At 40.0% G+C, this 18,947-nt stretch overlaps 2 protein-coding genes across 2 annotated transcripts; both read left to right on the top strand.

The window, feature by feature from the left end:
* The first annotated feature begins 394 nt into the window (after positions 1 to 394).
* Positions 395 to 1,786, top strand: LOC106715886 (cytochrome b-c1 complex subunit 1, mitochondrial-like). Its single transcript, XM_045686082.1, has one exon. The coding sequence runs from the start codon at positions 395 to 397 to the stop codon at positions 1,748 to 1,750; it is 1,356 nt and encodes a 451-aa protein (XP_045542038.1). The 3' UTR covers positions 1,751 to 1,786.
* A 5,771-nt stretch (positions 1,787 to 7,557) lies between these two features.
* On the top strand, positions 7,558 to 18,608 carry LOC106715892 (ecdysone-induced protein 78C). Its single transcript, XM_014509254.2, has 7 exons — positions 7,558 to 7,744; positions 15,293 to 15,423; positions 15,527 to 15,668; positions 16,614 to 17,003; positions 17,077 to 17,216; positions 17,733 to 17,846; positions 18,057 to 18,608. Exons 1-7 carry the CDS (start codon positions 7,606 to 7,608, stop codon positions 18,261 to 18,263), a joined length of 1,263 nt encoding a protein of 420 aa, XP_014364740.2. The 5' UTR covers positions 7,558 to 7,605; the 3' UTR covers positions 18,264 to 18,608.
* Positions 18,609 to 18,947: the final 339 nt, after the last annotated feature.

Genomic DNA, 18,947 nt, shown 5'->3' with positions numbered 1-18,947 from the left:
TACCTTATTCTTTAAAACTACATAAAGAAAAAAGACATTAAACCAAAAATTGAAGTGTTGATAAACAGAAAAGAAATGTATTTAATGTTTTTTTTAGTTAATATATTTGATAATTATGATAATTAATTGATGATATATCGATAATTGATAGTTGTTGTCAAACTAATCATCCTTACATAGACAATATAGAAAAAGGTTGGTTGACTTATGAAAACCTCGTTGGAAATAGATTTAACGATAAAAAAATACTGTGAGCTTTCAAAATGTCCAAAACAAATATTTAAAAACAAATCAGATTGTCGATTTTTGTTGGATTTGTGATTTCCACTTAGAAAATCAATTTTATACGCTAAAAAAATATTGATCTAGTGAAAACCGTGTAATTTTTACACAAATGTTTAATTTATTCAGACGGTCAACGTGTACATTTTTACTACAAAATGTCCGTCATTATGAAACGTACACATCTGTGTTAAAGAATGGAGTTAGAGTTGCCGTCGAGGAGACGATCTCGCCCTTAGTTTGCCTTTCGCTCTTTATACAAACGGGATCGAGATTCGAAACGGCAGAAAATAATGGCATCAGCCATTTCATAGAGCACATGGCCTTCAAGGGATTTGTGTCCATGAAGAAAAAACAATTGGAGGAATGCCTGCAGAGCATAGGGGGTCATATCACTGCCCGAACTACGCGAGAGTACCAGTCGTTCTCCGCACTCGCGCCCGCCCGCTACTCCGCGCAGCTCGTCTACATCATGTCACTTATTGTCACTAATATAGAATTCGCTCATTGTGACATTCAAGAAGTGAAAAAAGATATCATAATGCAATTGAAGGACCGCGAGGCGTCACCTGAGCATGTAACATTCGACTATTTACATCAAGCGGCGTTTCAAGAAACACCCTTAGCATATAATGTGATCGCTCCCCTTACAAACCTAGAAAATTTCGACGAAAACGAGGCATGTAGTTTCTTAAAACAACGTTACCATCCTGAAAATATAGTGCTAGCTGCGTCCGGAGGAGTGGCGAAAATGGATATAATGAGCGAGGCTCAGAAGAGGCTGAGTCACGTGGTCATGGAGCCGAGCTCCTCGGGGGCGTACGATGCATGTCGTTACACGGGCTCCTCGCTGGTGCTCCGCGACGATTCCATGCCTTTCGCGCACGTCGCTGTAGCCGTCGAGGTACCCGGCTACGAGGACCCTGATTACTGGCCCCTCTTCGCAGCGAGTTGCATTCTCGGTGTTTGGGAGCGGAGTCAGGGCGGCGGCGAGACGAATGGCTTTATGTTGTCGCGGGCGGCGGCGAGCGGACTGTGTGAGCTATATGAACCGTTCTACATCGCGTATCGAGACATCGGCCTCTGGGGCGTGTACTATGTTGCCGAGAGAAATGTTTTGGACGGACTTTTGCACAACGTACAACATCAGTGGATGACTTTTTGCACGAGCGTCACCGACGTCGAAGTGCAAAGAGGTATTAATTATGCAAAACTTAAGCTGTCGAAGGAAGTCGAGGGCTGTGTAAGGTCTTGTTACGATCTCGGCCTTCAGATATTGTACAACTGCGCAAGAGCCAGTCTAAGTGACAAGCACAAAGAAATGAGCCTTGTCAACGTCGACACAATTAAGAGAATCGGGCAAAAGTATATTTATGACAAATGTCCGGTCATATCTGCAGTGGGGCCGACCGAGTGTCTAACAGATTACAGCAGGATTAGGTCTGAAATGTATTGGTTGAGGTATTGAAACTGGGAGATCTTCAAATTTATAAATAAATTAGATGTTGCCCACGACTTCTTCCGCATCGAAATAAATATTGAAAATTAATAAATATAGAAATTATATGAAAAATAAATGAAGCTTATGTTACTTTTGCATACAAGGTGATCAATTTTGATTTCAAGGTTCAGTAACGTCCCATTGAAACTGAAATCGGGCCAGGCATTTCGGAGATTAGCCTGATCGAACAGGGACTTCAGTACAGACAGACGGGAATTTAAAAATTCTTTTTTTCGACAAGTAACATTATCATCACAAATATCTTGTGCACGAAATGTAAAAAAAATATTTTTACAGATAAAATATTACTGAGACTATATTTTTTATTTTTATATGTCGCAGGCGTATTGACTTTACAGCGGAAAAGTTTAGTTCACGATGTCCGGTCTTTATATTTTTAAATGTCTTGGGTGTGTGGTATTAGTTACGTAGTTACGTAAACCTCTACACTGTAAATAAGCAATATGTTCAAAGTGAAATAAATATGTTCAGTAGCATAATTTATTTGTCATTACATTTTATTATATTCAGTATTTTTTTACATGACTATTTTGTGCGGCGTGCCGCGTGCCGCGTGCCGCGTGCCGCGTGCGGTAGCTGCGTTGCGACTGTTGCCGCTGCCGGTGCCGCTACCGCTGCAGACCTACAAACACATTGACCCACAAGGCGTAAGACTGGGCTTCTGCCCGTGAACCGGGAAGTGCGCTCAAGGTTGAAGTAACGCATGCGCCCTTTACACCTCATATCTGGCGACGTAACATCGATACGGCGACTCCAGAAATATCTAATATTCTATTATGATAAAAATTATACTATGTTAAAACCATGGATTTTGCCATTTCCTAAAATTACTAATTTTTTTATCTAAATTAGATTTTATAAAAGATGATATTTTGAAATTCTTTTCAATAATTTTTCTTATTAAGAACAATCTGTCGCCGGTGACTTCGTCCGAGCGGAATTAAAGAAAACATAATAAGTAGCCTACGTGTTCTTACAGTCTATGTTCTACATCTATGCCAAATTTTATCGAGATCCGTTAAGCCGTTCTGGAGATACCTTCAAAGAAACATCCATCCATCCATCGCATTCGTCATATTAGTAAGATTTAATTGTCTCGCATGCCAGATATTAAACGTCTCGGAATTTCGTCCTAAAGCTGAAACTTTCAAAATTCATTGAAATTTCTTTTTATCAATAAATCTTTTTATTTTCATTCATTTTTTAAATTCGTCGGAAAAACGAGTATTTGGCATTCGGGATGACTTCGACCAAATTACCCTCCAGAAACAGTCTGGTAAAAAGATAAAATTCCCCGAACTAGTGACCGCCATTGGCCCAAATTCACCATAATTCAAAGTATATTTTTCATTTTACGTTATCAAATTTCACGTTCATTCGTTCGCATAATAATAAAGAAGATATTGTCTAATATAGCGATGAAATATATCTACTTTTCAAAATTGCTACTATTAGGTGGGCAGAGAGTGGCGGAGGGCGGCGGTGGCGGCGGTGGACGTCGTTGCAAGCTTACGTCGTCAGGTTCGCTCGTACTTCGTGGCCGCCTCAGTGATTTCAATCCCAACACGAAACTATGTATTTCCGCGCAATGTTCTGCTGTTTGCTATGAATTGCTGGGCGCCTACATTTATTCAACGGATTAAAATGCGTGGACTCGAAGTGAACATGGCCGCGGGCGGCGAAGTCGGTGTTGATGAGGGGCTTGCGATGTAAACTGTTCGTAAAAGTTTAGTGATGAGTTGTTCATTGCTCGTCGAGGCGTCTAGCTCTTCGAAAATCGAGGACGACCTATACACGTAAGTGTTGCAAGTTCTATTAAATTAAGAGGAAAAGAACGAGCCTGGGACTGGAGCTCGGAGGCCTTGTGTTAGCACACGCTCCGTACATCGCGACAGACATTTGACGTAGGTAATGGTTTCATCGTCAAATCGATATTTTGTATCAGCTGTCCTCTTCCGCGGCCTATTTGTTGTCCTTGACGTCCCTTTACTTTGGACCTTTTAATTTCAAACTAATCCGATAAATTTATATAAAGTAAAATATATTACTTTCGATTAATATATACCTATATATATAATATATGTTTATAGTAAAATACATAAAGTGTACGAAATGTCTTTTGTTATCAACTTTACATACATACAAACACTTCAATTTAATTAATATCCCAAGGCCGATGACCTGACGACCAAACCAGTAGACATCAAGTCTTGATATCACAATTCATTCATATCAACATTTCACAGATGTTTCTGTTGCTACATAGCCAAGCGTTAACATAGGATTTTACTTAACTCATCCCCAATATTGGGGGGGGGATTAATGTTTGTATAGAAATAAGTTATAATTTTTCCAGAAATAATTGTTTTACAAAAAAAAAATTGCAGTATAAATAAATGACTTTTTACATTATAAGGTGGTAAATGTTATATCCAGAACCTGGCGAAGGCTGATGATGATGATGATGATGATGATGATGATGATGAAATGAGTTACCAGCCACCTCAATTCGCCGAAAATGCGAAGCGACTGCTATTCGTAAAATCCGCAATTGCAGTTCCCCTTTCCATATAAATGGATAATATTTTGCGCGTGGAGTTTGATGTCTTGTGGAAAGAATAAAGTATTTGTTAATATAATGTTATTTCGGATACAGAGAGAGGAGGAGGCGCGGCGGCGGGGCGGCGGGGAGGCGGGGAGGCGGGGTACCTCCATGCATAACAGATTTTTGTCAATTTACTTTACAATTCAAGCAGCTCGGTTGACGTCCGCCTTCGGCTGTTGCTACCTCCTAATTTTTTGATAAAAACTGCTCCTTGACCTTGAATGTATAAAATTCCCAATAACCCAGTGGCCACATCATTTGCCATCAGAATATCCTTGACAAAGTGTCCATCTGTCTTAGTCCACTTGATGTACAATTTTTATGTGAAACAAAGTTACATAAACTGAAAAAGAAAGGACAACTCAAAAAATTACAGCCATTCTAGTATGATTGTGTGCGTCGATTGATTGAGTTGTTTCGTACCAATTTTTGAAATACGGTATAATACTACATAGACATCATATAATGGTAATTGGTACGGAATGTTCAACAACAAAACTTAAACTGAACCAATGTGTTGTCCGCAGCTTCAAGGAGGACGACTCGCCGCAGCCGGGCGCGCTCTCCCCAGGTACGATATACTTTATTAACTATTGTTATAACAAACTTTCCTACCCTATTATACAACTTATATCTTATTGATTTCTTCTACTAGTTACAACATTTATTCAGCAGAAACAATGCATGCGATTATTGTTTTTAGTGTGACTAAAGCTCTGGATAAGTAGAATTGTGTTACGACTAGAATCTATCACATAATCGATACGTATTTTATTTTATTATATCGAATCATGGTGGTAGGTGTCGCGCCCTGCCTTGTTTTATATATTATTGACTCTCCTTTAGCGGATTGGGCTCTTAGCAGATATTCCGTCACACGACATTTCGTTAAATTTTGGGTAACGTTCCATCACTATTGTCTGTCTACCTATTTGTCGGACTATCCGCAAATACGCGTAATCTTCGAAACGGTGGGTCCGATTTGGTTGGGACTTTTATTGGAAGATAGTTTATGTGTGTGGGAGTAACATCAGCTATTTTTTTCTTATTCTACGCCGACGAAGTCGCGGGCCACCGCTAGCATACTTACTTATGTTTTTGGAAATGTCGACTTAACAAAGGAAATTGGAAGCAGCGAATGTTGGCAAATGAATTTCTTATGGACTGTTAGTTCAATATACCGAGATAAACAATTCAAATGTACTCATATAAAGCGAACGCGGTGTCAGACCGTGCGTCGTATGTCGTCAATACCATTCTTGTCAACTATTTTATATGCTGATTGAATCTGTATCCAAAAATGTTTTACGTAACAAAGAGACCCGGCACCCGGTACTCGGCACCCGCCGCGCCACCGCAACACAAATACTTACACACACTGTACTCACTACCGCTTCTTCCTTTCTACTCCTTATGTCATTTTATATTTCGACTATCATTATATCGACTATCGACACCATAATACATGTTAGCAGTCGCACCCTCAGCCGTCACACCCTCAGCCGTCACACCCTCAGCCGTCACACCCTGTATATTTACTGTATCAGATATCTATATTTCAGTGGGTCTTATGTACCTATGTAAGGTCCAAAGTAACAAATTGGTGATTTTTACTATTTTATTTTAAAAGCTACCCCTTAGTCTAGTTAACAACAGGTTAAAATGGTTTACAGGTGTAAATGTTATTTTTTTGCTGGAGTAAAAAGGCGTATACGGCATCTTTTCTAATATGGTTGAAACTTTGAGAGCCTCTCCTGAAAAGTTTTCAATTTGCACATTGTATTCGTAGGAATCGTCGATTTATGAGTGCAGTTTTCGCCAATATACTGCTTTAACAGCTTGGCGATATTATTTTATTGTAATCAGAATAAATTTTAGTACTAATTAAACAAAAAATATGTGCTTATGTCTTTCTATAAAAAAAAATCAAATCATTTATGCTATTATTTAATATTTCAAATTAACATTTAAAAAAAGTTTATTTGTCTGCTTTTTATTGACATTTATGATTTACTTGAGGAATTATTTTTATGATTCACCATGGGAAAGGACACCATTGCAATTGCTCGAAATAATCAAAAATCACGTAGTTTTTCTGACTTTCACCATGTCTAGTTAGAAAATCTAAAGTTTTACCAAAGTTTGTGATTTTGCCAACACAATTATATCTGAAAATTAAATTTATTTATACAGTAAGCTAGAATATTTAGATAATACATAATAGAAATAACGAAATGTCCTTTTGTCGTGTCCTCTCATCACTGAGGCATTGATACATTTAATAAACAGTAACTAAGAAGTTATTAACTACATGATGAGTTCTAACAATGTTTATAGAGGAAGAACTACGTTGCGTTGCTCGCTACTTCTAATACTTCATATTATAATTGATATAATGTTATAATGCTGTAAAAATCAGTCAGTTCTTGTAACATTACATACATATATGTATGCCAGTTAAAACTCAGTCCTGAGGTTACAGAGATGATTCCCTATTGACGGACATATTTATGTATAGCTGCTGTTTTTTTTTTATAAGATAAGGGCCCCAAAGAGTAACGGGAACCACAAGGTGTTCATCGACGCCCATGGACGTCTACAATACCAGAGGAACCGCAGATGCGTTGCCGTGCAACATGGTATGTTTGCCTGTGACGTGTCGTCGTTTGTTGTCCCTTTGTGAGGCATCGCCAATCGCCGGCGACGAGGCAAGTTTAGTACACATAGCAATGCTACTAGAAATTGTACTGATTTGCTTAATGAAGAGCCCGACACTGATGATTTTAAAATTTTATAAAATGGAAGAGACCTAAACTAATTACAAAATGTGGTAACACTATGAACCGAAAAAGAAAAAAAAATCAAAAAACTTAGCAAACATTTTCAGTCATTTGCGTATGCGCATATAGATCGACATCGCAACTACAGTGGAAGCAGAACCTTCGCATAGCATTGGTGCTGAAAGTGCATGAGCTCTCGTAGCACCCGAAACGTTAAAGTGTTTGAAATGAGCAGCGGAGGCGGCAAAGTGTCTACATCCCTCACAGCCTGTCGGAAGCTCAGAGGTGTGGCCAGGACGCGCTTGGTGGCAGCGGGGCAGCCGGCGCCAAGCCGTGCGGCGCGGGCGTCGGCAGCGACAGTGCGCGGCGAACCGCTGCGCCGGGAGGTGGTCGCGAGCGATGCGCGTGCTCTCGCTATGGACGTGTGGAGCGCGGGTGCTGCGTGCGCGCGAGCGCCGGCCCCGTTGACACCGGCACCGACGTCGCCACACTTTGCGCTTGCTTTCTTTCCCGGCGCCGGCGCCGGTGCACACCCGCCTCCGCACCGGACACAAGGTGCGTTGCGTTTGCTCATCACTCTTTCATCTCCAGAAAAACAGCGATAATTTTAGTCGTTCCTTGCCCTTACTTTAACATAAGTATCTACTACTACTTCTAAATAATTATTTTTGCTCCTTCTGTAGTCTTTTATAGACGACTGCCTGCGTTAATCGGTGCCTTAGTAAGCAATGTATATACCTTTTATCGGAGAAGACCCTCTTGCAAATCTTCTAAGTCGCGCGCGTTTGTAGCGTCCGCCTTTCGCTTTTAACGATATAAACGCGCGCTTCTATGTCTTTCCGCGACATTTCCTAATGCTGAAACTATTAAATTGCGAGTTTTGCAATACGGTTGTATTGATACTTTCAGAATTCCTAAAATAACTAACTGCAGTGTAAACTCGATATAAAGTCACTCAAGGGACCGAGTATTTTGACAGCGGAAAGATTTATTCATTGGATTGTCCGGAAAGTTTGTGCCGATTTTTAAGGAATATTGAAACGTCAATCAGAATGCGATTTATTTGCCACTCCAACTTATTGACGTAATGTTTAACTTGGGTTATTTTCAATTTCTGTTCTAATCAAATTTTCGTCTGTGGTTTCAACAACCAGGCGTTCTTAATTTCCAAGGTCGAAAACAAGTTCTTTCGGACAAAGCACTTTTGCTGGAAGCAGCGCATATGAAATTTGCTGCTCGTGTGGCATTTTTCCATCTTATGAAAAAAAATCTAAGATGCAAAATTAACGAATCGTAGCCAAACTTTTTTCCAAGTTGTAGAAGTTGTCCCCATTTAGAAAATATACACATGTGTTTTCAATAATTAAAAAAGAATCCCTGTGTATTTTATAAGTCTCCTCTCATGTTATCGAACTGACTTTCCGGAAAACCTATCTGATATACAGGTTGTATATGAAACGTCAGATTAAAAGCTAAACTCACGGAGTTTAAGTATATCTTAAGCCTACTCTATGGTACAAAATTAGAGATATAAAGTATAATATGTTCTTTCATTTTTTGTAAAAAAAAGTAACCTAAAAAAAACCAATTTCAAACAAAATGCACTCAAAAGTAACATAAAAAAACAATTTTAAACAAAATGCATTCAAAAGTACCATAAAAACAATCTCAAACAAAATGCACTAAAAAGAAACAAAATAATGACATGAAAACTTCTTTCTTTCTTTCTTCTCTCTTTCAAAAACCCTCTAAACTCTAAAGAAAGTTCTCTTCTTTCTTGTAACATGTCTATATTGTATAATTATTGTTATTTCGCAGTCGGTGTCGGCCGAAGTAAATATAATATTATACATTTTATATTTGAGATGTATGAGACATACTTACGTTTATGTCCCTACTTAGGCCGAAACCGACTCCAAAATAACAATAATTATACAATATAGACATGTTACAAGAAAGAAGAGAACTTTCTTTAGAGTTTAGAGGGTTTTTGAAAGAGAGAAGAAAGAAAGAAAGAAGTTTTCATGTCATTATTTTGTTTCTTTTTAGTGCATTTTGTTTGAGATTGTTTTTTATGGTACTTTTGAATGCATTTTGTTTAAAATTGTTTTTTTTATGTTACTTTTGAGTGCATTTTGTTTGAAATTGGTTTTTTTAGGTTACTTTTGAATGCATTTTGTTTGAGATTTTTTTTTTTGAAGTCGGCTATTTTTTTTTCTTAAAATTTTTGTTTTATTTCACAATTTTTAGTGAATTTGAAGTTCAATTACAAATTTCCTTAATACATATAAAGACATAAATAAGACAAATAAAGAAAAGGACTTTCCTATTTGATATGTGTGTACTTCAATTCAAAAACTAATTTAGAATGCAGCAGATAACCACTTATCCTTTAAACAATGAAATAATTATCAAAATCGGTATACAAATTGAAAATTAACGAACTAATACATCGTAGCGTGCCTTTAATTTTGTCCAGCCGCGCGCCGCAGTAGCATTTTTCGAATGCGCGTAGTTTTTAATTATTTAATATCTCCCAAACTATTGATCAGAATTACATAGTTTAAAGGCTAATGTAATCTGCATTTAATACTCTAGCCATCAAACATATTTATTTGGATAAGGATTCATATCGAATATAATATAATAGCGCCGTAAGCTTACGACGCTGTTTTTCGTGTGCATTTTAATCGAAGTTTGTTCACAATAACATGGTTTTTGTGAGACATCCATAGATGATAGATATATGCCACCGAAGACTGTTATTTAGCAAATTTAAGGATCTATAATTACTCCATACATCATTTTTATGTAAGTCATATAGTTTGACCTACGTAAGCCCAGAAAGCAAAATTGTGCTTTTCGTGTAGCATTTTTCGTTTCCGCGTAATTTTATTCTTACGATATCTCCTAAACTATTAGACAGAATGATATAGTTTCAATTGCAAATATAATCTACATTAAATTCTCTTGATAATGAACATGTTTCACATAAGGGTTAATACTGAACTCGAATAATAGCGTCGGAAATAGGGCATGAATTTAATTGATGTTTCTGAAGAAAAAAAATGGTTATTGTGAGAAAACTATAAAAGATAGATATATGCTATCGCTGACTTTTATTTAGCACATTTAAAGAGCTACAATTCGCCATACATCATTTTTATGTAGGTCCTATAGTTTAGCCTACGTAAGCGCTGAAAGCAAAAATGTCCCTAATTTTCGCAACAAATTTTGGAGCTATATTCAAAATCTACTAGTCTTCTAGTTATTTTAAAAAAAAAACAAAAAAATGGGACCCACCTGCAAGCACTTCCTTTCGATTAAAATATTTTTCATCAAAATCGGACCACCAGGGGCGGAGTTTCGCGGTAACACACATAAAAAAAAAAAAAAATACAGTCGAATTGATAACCTCCTTCTTTTTGAAGTCGGCTAAAAAATATGTAAAATTCACATATTGGACCGAAATTAGTTCGTGAGTTCAAAATATTGGATGTTTACCGCGGTATATTTTTTCTTCAATCAGAAATCAAGCCTAATAATTCGGCTTTCGTATTCAACTTTATATCGGCTAACTCACATAAAAACAAAATTTGACATGCAAAAATAATAATGTTTTTATCTTATAATGATTTCTACAAGTTGTTTTAAAATTGCGTCCATGTCTGAACAATAAACACAAAAAATTTCATTCGCCTTGCATTTCTAAATTTATGACTTCATACATGAGCGCAGTTTTTGAATAAATTTTATAGAAAAATTAACGTAAAAAAGTAATTATAACATGTCAATATTTGAGAAATAAATTACTTTTTAATAAAATGTTCAAGTATTTTTTTCTATTCTAAAAAACTGAGAGTTAAAGAAAAAAATAACCTCCGCAAACACAGTATTGTGTTGGAGCACATTTACCAATTATAGTCGAAAATCTGATTTTCCCAACGTTGATATTATATCAATGCACGGCGAAAAGTACCGAGTCTAGAGACTTCTCTTGTACATAAATTTATGATATAACGTGTCATGTAGCATTAAGAAAGGACTTTACGAAAATCACCCCTAGATGTCTAAAGTGGGGGGTAAAAGTAAAGGAGCTAAAATATTATTTTAATAGAAATACTTTAAAAAAGACATGATCACTTTTCAATACAAATATTTAATTACGGGATTCGGTTTATCTACACATTTATCCTGTTAAGATCTAGAATATCTAAAGGGGCCTTGAAATTTTGCATAGACCTTTCTGTTAAAACCTACGTAAGCGAGCCCCAAGAAAAGATTTTATAAAATTTATTTTCTAAAGATCTCTATAGTGTGAGGTCAAATTTTGAATGGAGATATGTTATTCTTTCAACAGAATAACTTAAAAGTATACATAAACACTTTATTAAAATGTTTTTTTTAAATCGTGTAAAAATAAAGTCTGGTGTAAATTTGTTTTAGACTCTTAAACTCCACGAGAACAAAGTCGCGGGAAACAGCTAGTGATTTATAATTTACCAATCACAAATCACTAGCTATTTCCTAAAATATACTTATAATTTACAAGGCCACATTGCCGCATTGCGTGCGCTACCTCCATAAAATATGATACATTGACTGTCACAATAAAAAGTACCTTTAGCTGGAAGCTCATCCGTCAAATACGTAAATCGATCTAAGTTCCTCTCGGAAGTAAACAGAGCGCGTGCGTGGGTGCTTGAGAAGGTGGGGGTGAGGGGCGCGGGACGCGGGGGCAGTGTATAGGTCAATGACCCGCCCGGCGAGGTGTTGCGCAAGCGCCGCTCAGATCGCTCCCGCAGCAGCAACACCTCTCTTCGCACGCTAGGCTTTTACGTGCAACTTAAGGTTTGATACGTTCTAGCATTTTTGCATTGCTTGATTGTTCTAAAATAATGAAGTGTAGTACATATTATCTGCGCAATGACATCTATAAATAAGGTTTGATATCATAGCAGTAAATTACAACGTCTCATTATACAAAACATATAAAATACACTCTCATTTAAAAAATAAATAAAGAGGAGAGTTCTCATATTGAGGTCAAACAGCCAGAAGGTACAGTGGCATCTGTTGCCAGTCTGTAGGTAATAGCTTTATTCTATACGGCTTGTGTTAAAATTAATTACAAGGCGGATGCGCCTGCAGACGAGAGATGTTCCGGAGGCTTAACAAGAGGTTACCAACACTGATAATGCCCACAGCAACATCTGTCATACGAATGGACCAGCTTGACCAGTAAATACCGTGACTTCATAGAAGACACGCGTCAAATATAATTGAGTTTCGTCTGACTAGCCAGATGCACTCGGTCTTATTATAGTCCTTAAATCTTTCCCATTCTTTTCTGGTTGAAAAGGGCAGAAAAGTATGTCCAATGTCTTCTTTGTCGCAGATGCTTTTAGTGAGCGGTCACTTGGCATCAGGTCAGCAGCTCTTGGCTTGCTCTTACTTAGGCCACATCTACTACTAATATAATAACAACATAGTATTTCAGTCGACAGTCGTACATTTCGATCTCTAACTGTAACATAATATATTTCGTTGTCAAGACAAGAAAGTTCCTAAGTTTGTTCAGATTAATTTACAAAAAATACCGAGCAATAAAAAAAATTATATTAGAACGCAGAAAAATAGTGAGTACTGCAAACGGGTAGCGGGTAGTGGGGCGATGTGTGCGGGGAACATTGTGTGCTAGCTCTACCTCACATACTAATAAAATTTCCTCAATGTAGATGATCATAAAGTTCCGATTTCGATGATCATGCAAGAAAAGCAAAAAGACTACAATCAGCTGTTAATATAATGTGTACATGATAAACGTGTAAGCAAATGCGAAGCCAGTTCGTGTTCTAAGCATTGCGCGGTGCAAGCTCATCGGACTGCAGACAGTTCGCTAGAGAGCAATACTGCAATGGAAATAGGCGAATATCCTACAACATAGAATGGACAGAAACTCGGCATAGGGCTGCGCTGCGTGCGAGCGAGATGGACTAACGGTTTGTACAGGTTCAACGATCGACTCTTGCGCAGTTTGTTGAACTGCAATCGTCGCTTTGAAAACTTCTTAGGGCTGTGCAAATAACTTAGAATACAAGCTAATAGTCCTAAAATAATACTGTTAAAGCAATAAGTTTAGTGACGGACATCATATTTTAGAGCTCTGTCCTCTATATATTTTACATAATAATTGCACAGACAGCTGAAGCATTCGGCAAGCTAAAGAAAAGAGCACACCGAGCACACTGTTCTTAAAGCGGTCATTCTGCCCTTACCCCTCCTCGCCACAGAGACATGATGTCCTTACAAAGATGGCGTAACACGACTCAAAATCTTTCACTTGCGATGTCTACGGTAAATTGTACATGTTAAGTGGCAAGAGCGAGCCACCAAACCTGCTAAGCAGAAGTACTTCACTGGGCTAAGAAGTTTGGAGTAGAGGATATACTCATCGAAGGCCAGCTGATTTGGTGCGGTCCTCAGGCTGTCTAAATCTGTACTTTATTAACAACTGAAACAGACTAAGTACAAATCTGGCGGTCAGTTCTTAAGATACAGAGATCAGGAAAGATGTTATCAAGTGTCTAGTGAATGCATGTGAGGCACCTGTCAATAGTTGGAAAGCTCAACGGCGATTAGAAAATCTCGAAATAAGCCTGCCTATACCTACTCTTACGATTCCTCGGACCGGTTGTACGTACTATACGCCATGTCACCGGATCTTCAAAACTAAGTTCGAATTTGCCAGTCACTTCAGAGAGCAAGGTTCGCTGTTGACATACGTAGCCAGGGAGGACATCAATACGAATGGACCGTTTCAAAAAGATTTTCATAAAAATGATATTTGAGAGAAGTAGATTTTATAAAATGCTAAATAAAGTCAGCGACGGCACATCTCTATCCTCCATCATCCTGACTATTAAAAAAAAATCACGTTTTTAATAATAAGATCAACGGACGTTTTTACAAGGGTACTAATGGATGGCCATCATTGGGAACTGGTACGTAGGCATATCCTTTGACACCCGGGTGAAGCCGTCGGCAGTCTGCACTAATAATATTCTTTGCATTGAATAGGCTCCGAAACTACTGAACGATTCGAAAAATTCTTTCACTATTGGGAAGTTACTCTATCCCCGGGTGAAATAGGCTGTATTTATTACTAGATATTTTTTATTCCGCTCAAACGCAGTCGCGGGCAACTGCTAGTACTAAAAAATAGACCATACATTTTACTGAAAATTTTAGTTCCGATGACTGAAAAGTATCCGTAATAATTATGTACGTAGTTTGATGTGGACAGTAATCGTGACCAGCCCTGGCGGTTTGAAGGCGCGCGACGCTGCGGCGGGGCGTCGGGGCGGGGGAAACGCGACCCGTTCCGCGCTTGACGCAGTTCGCGGAAGAAAGCACCACCCGGTTATGTAACTTGTTATTTATCGTCCATCTGCATGGAACTTCGCACAGCCTCCGCCGCCCGTCGCCCGCCGCCTGTTGCCCCCTCTTCCTAATTATGACCAATCGAAAGCGGAATCGCCTACAGATTGGCATAGGTTATGATTTTTTAATACCTTTTAACACTTCCCCTTTTTATCCTAAAAATATTTGCATACATTACGAGTAATAGCAGTTATGGTAATGTACTTAATTCTTTTTAAAAATAACAAGTTATTGGCTTGTTTTTATTATCGAAATTATCTAAAGGCAGCATTTCAGGATCCAAATACTCGTATTGAATGTTCCAGATTTCATTTTGGTGAGAATACCGAAGTAACTAGATCATGTCAACAAGCTTTAGACTCTCGAATTCCCCAAAGAGAGTATTTTTTTATAGTTTAAGATCGCAAACGAGCAAAGTCGCGACACGAAATTGAGTATACAGATATAAGATATATACATATGTCTCTACTTACATACATCAAATTTAATTCCCCTTCCCATCCTGTCCTTAATAAAAAGGAATGGTAAGGGGAAGAGGACTGGAATAGGCCTCCGACACACACAAACACCTATCAGACGAATCGCGGAAAACGCAAAACTATATTATTAATATAGTTTTGCAGGCCTTATAATTGAATAATAGGTGATTTGTGAGTGCAGTACAGGCTGCGGAGGGCGGAGGAGCGGCGGCGGGCGCGGGGGGAGCGGGTCGTGCCGCCGTGCCTTGCAGGGTGTGCGGCGACAAGGCGTCCGGCTACCACTACGGAGTAACGTCTTGCGAGGGCTGCAAGGTATGTACTCTCTGTCTGATACCTAACACCTGACAACTAAGGTGGCGCTAGAAAGCGCTTTGTCAGCGAGCGCAGTTGGTATAAAGGGTCGATCGTTTTGCAGGGCTTCTTCCGGCGAAGCATCCAGAAGCAAATCGAGTACAGGTGCCTGCGCGACGGCAAGTGCCACGTCATCCGCCTCAACCGCAACCGCTGCCAATTCTGCCGTTTCAAAAAGTGTCTCGCCGTCGGCATGAGCCGCGACTGTGAGTAACCACTGGGACAGCCTCCGCATTTTACCGGTCTGTGCTCTGCTCCTAGCTATCCCTGCCTAGCCATACCAATGCAATCTGTCATTTACTACTTTCTCTCTTAAACTGGTATTTGTATCATACACATACAAGCCACCACCACCACCATAGGAATCATTTTATATATGCTGTCGATATATTTATGATACATATTATGTTCTATTCAAAAATGTATTCCAGATCCCGAAATATTTTTCAGTAAAAATGTATATTGTTTGAGGTCAAACTTTGTCCAATAATTGAATTTTTTTTCCTACATTACATATTTGAATCTGTATGTATAAATTGAAAACATCAGCACGGCGAAAATGTTTTACTCCGTTGTTAAAGTTCATATAATAAACCTATTTATATATTAACAATTGTACATCCTAAATCGGCCCCGGGTAGGGGACTGACTGCGGATATACAGAACAACTCGCACGGGAGGTGCACCGGCAATAATCAACGGTGCACCCCCAATGCGGAGCACGGGGAAATAAAACCACCTAATGCTGGTAACGGAAGAGGTTTATTTGATGTGTATTTCGCCTTATATATGTTCTTAGATGCCTGACCAAGCATGAGCATTTACACGATCTTCATAGGTGTGTGTGTGTGTTACGTGCGCCCCAATCTTTTAGACTTCCTGCTACATATCACGTATGCTCTACATATTTTTATCGTTGCTATGGAATCTTCCGTTACTATGGGCAGGCTCTGCTCTAGCCATGGTCGTTGATACGAACAACAATATTATTTCATCGTACACTATTCACGACAGCATCACGTTGTTAACTCGTCGACTTCCCGCGCTATTCACTTCTATATTTTTTACCTTTCTTTTTCTTAATTTAAAAAGACAAAGGTCTTGGTGGCCAGTATGCCTCTTTGGCAGTGACATTTAGTGCGTTTGTTCAGCGGTGCGGTACGGACGAGTGCCGAAGCGGTCACGCGAGGGCGAGACGATGCCAGAGCCGGTGCGCACACACAACGAGGCGGGCGTAGGCGAAGTCGCGGCAGCAGGTGCGACCCCGGGCTCGGCAGCGCCCGCGGCAGAGTCTATAGCCGCGATGCCTGGTGGGGCCCGTTCTGAAACAACTCCTGAGCCCGGGGACGGGGACGGGGACGCGGACGCAGGGTTAGAGGCTGAGGCGGACGTGGAAGCAGAGGGCGGGGGAGAGGAGCCGGCGCAGGAGCTGGCGCGGGTCGTGCTGGCTGCGCACTGCAACAACAACACCTACACGGACGAGCTGCGCCGCTCTTTACACAACCATTCCATCATTGTGCTCGACGACTCCGACAACGAAGGTTACGAGTTGTCATTTGGTACCTTTAACTTCAATTTAGCTTGATATATTTCATTTGAACATATTGTGAACAGCGAGTGGCGGCGAGGCAGCTTCGTTGTGGCAGAGGCTGGCGGCGCGCATGACGCCGCATGTACACGAGGTGGTCGGCTTCGCCAAGCGCCTACCGGGCTTCTACTCCTTACCTCAGGACGATCAGCTTATACTTATAAAGGTATTTATTTACTCATTTATTCAGGTATCGTTATTGAATCGTATCACTACGGGGCAGTAGACAAAATAAGAAAGTAGTCTTAAGTTCTTATGTAGAATTTTTGCTTAGCGACACAAACGCTTCAGATCGCAGGGCGAGTTTCTGCAATTGTGTGTAATTTTTAGCGAATAACAAACTCGCAGAGTGCCGCAGAATTTTTTATGCGTATGTGCTGGCTGTAACATTGCTGTTAATTTTACTTGAATTATTATTGAATATGTATTAGTAGGTCTTTTTCTTTAACAGTAATACCGAATAGTACTACTTACGCTATGAAAATATTTGAAAGCAATATTTCGTCGCGATAAGTGGTAATTGTGTGTGTAGCTGTAGGTTTTCACTGCCGAAACATATTGTCATCCCTCAAATTCAGTTTTATTAAACAGAGATAACAATAGGTTTGTTTGCGGGTGATTATGTAAACACAGCTGAGCCCAGCTGAGCGCAGCTGAGCATAGCAATGCGTGTTGTTCGCAGATGGGGTTCTTCGAGGTGTGGCTGACGCGGGCGGCGCGGCTGTCGACGCCCGCGCGGCTCGTCTTCGACGACGGCACCGCATTCACGCACCGCCACCTCGAGATACTTTACGATGTTAGCTACAACTTGTATTTATATAATTTTACTAATGTTATTAATGTAAACCTTTGGAGTTTTTTAATTTATTCATTACGAGGGTAAGGAGTTGTGAATGAGAGACGCCGGTATTAACCGTGACATACATATATATATGTATATAATTAAGTATATTTGTAGACGAGGTGATAATGAGGTAAATGAACGTGAGTGAGTTATTTGTTGCAGCATGAGTTTGCCGGCGCGGCGCTGGCGTACGTGGCGGCGCTGCGTCGGCTGCGCGCCTCCGAGCAAGAGCTGGCACTCTTGACGGCGGGCCTGCTGCTCAGCCCACAGCGTGCGCCGCTGGCCGCGCGCGATCTCGTCGCCCGTCTGCACCGGGCCCTGGACGATGCCCTGCGTCATCTCGTGAGTACATTCAACTATTCTTTCTAACTTCCTACGGCATTACAAATATTGATCTATCAATTTAGTTGAATCGTAATAAAGTAGTATTTTGTTACTTGATATTTTAACAGTGGTGTGCGCTTCCCATCGGATTCTTACAAGGAGAGTGGATTGGGCTGAATAGGGGACGCATAAGAAGGAGAACTATCCTCTTTCTGTGCATCCCTTCCTCTGTCGATTAAAGATGGGCAATACATCTGTTATTGCGGCGAATTCAGGTGGCCGCTTGCTCGTTTGTCATCTTATGTGTGATATATTTAGAGTCATTGTACCGCTTAGTATATTATTTTATTATATATGAGGACTAGAGATGCTATCTAAAGAGATGTAGGTTCTTTGACTGACTGGTTAGGCGTGCACACACAGGCGCGGGAGGGGCGCGCGGCGGCGTTTGCAGCGGCGGCGCGGTCGGCGCGCGCTCTCGGTCGGCGGCACCACGAGCTGCTGTGGTGGCCGCGCGCGCACTGGCGCCGGCTCGCGCTGCCCGCGCTCTTCGCCGAGGTGTTCGACATACCCAAGGCCGAGGAAGATAACGACGCCCCGCTCGCCAGACTCGACACACACAACTCACTATCTCACGATTGAATCTCTCAAGACTCCTCATTAAATTATTCCTTCTAGTTATCTATAATCAACTTAACATCATCATCAGCTCACTATACGTCCCCACTG

Source organism: Papilio machaon, chromosome Z (genome assembly GCF_912999745.1).
Source record: "Papilio machaon chromosome Z, ilPapMach1.1, whole genome shotgun sequence".
Classification (NCBI taxonomy): domain Eukaryota; kingdom Metazoa; phylum Arthropoda; class Insecta; order Lepidoptera; family Papilionidae; genus Papilio; species Papilio machaon.
Note: the sequence above shows the minus strand (reverse complement) of the source record. Positions and strands in the feature narration are given on the sequence as shown.

Excerpts from the sequence above, each read along its gene's own strand:
- LOC106715892 (XM_014509254.2), top strand. The coding sequence starts at position 7,606 with ATGGACGTGTGGAGCGCGGGTGCTGCGTGCGCGCGAGCGCCGGCCCCG. Across the intron at positions 17,004-17,076 it reads CGACGACTCCGACAACGAAG|CGAGTGGCGGCGAGGCAGCT; the intron begins GTTACGAGTTGT and ends TATTGTGAACAG. Across the intron at positions 17,847-18,056 it reads ACCTCGAGATACTTTACGAT|CATGAGTTTGCCGGCGCGGC; the intron begins GTTAGCTACAAC and ends TATTTGTTGCAG.
- LOC106715886 (XM_045686082.1), top strand. The coding sequence starts at position 395 with ATGTTTAATTTATTCAGACGGTCAACGTGTACATTTTTACTACAAAAT.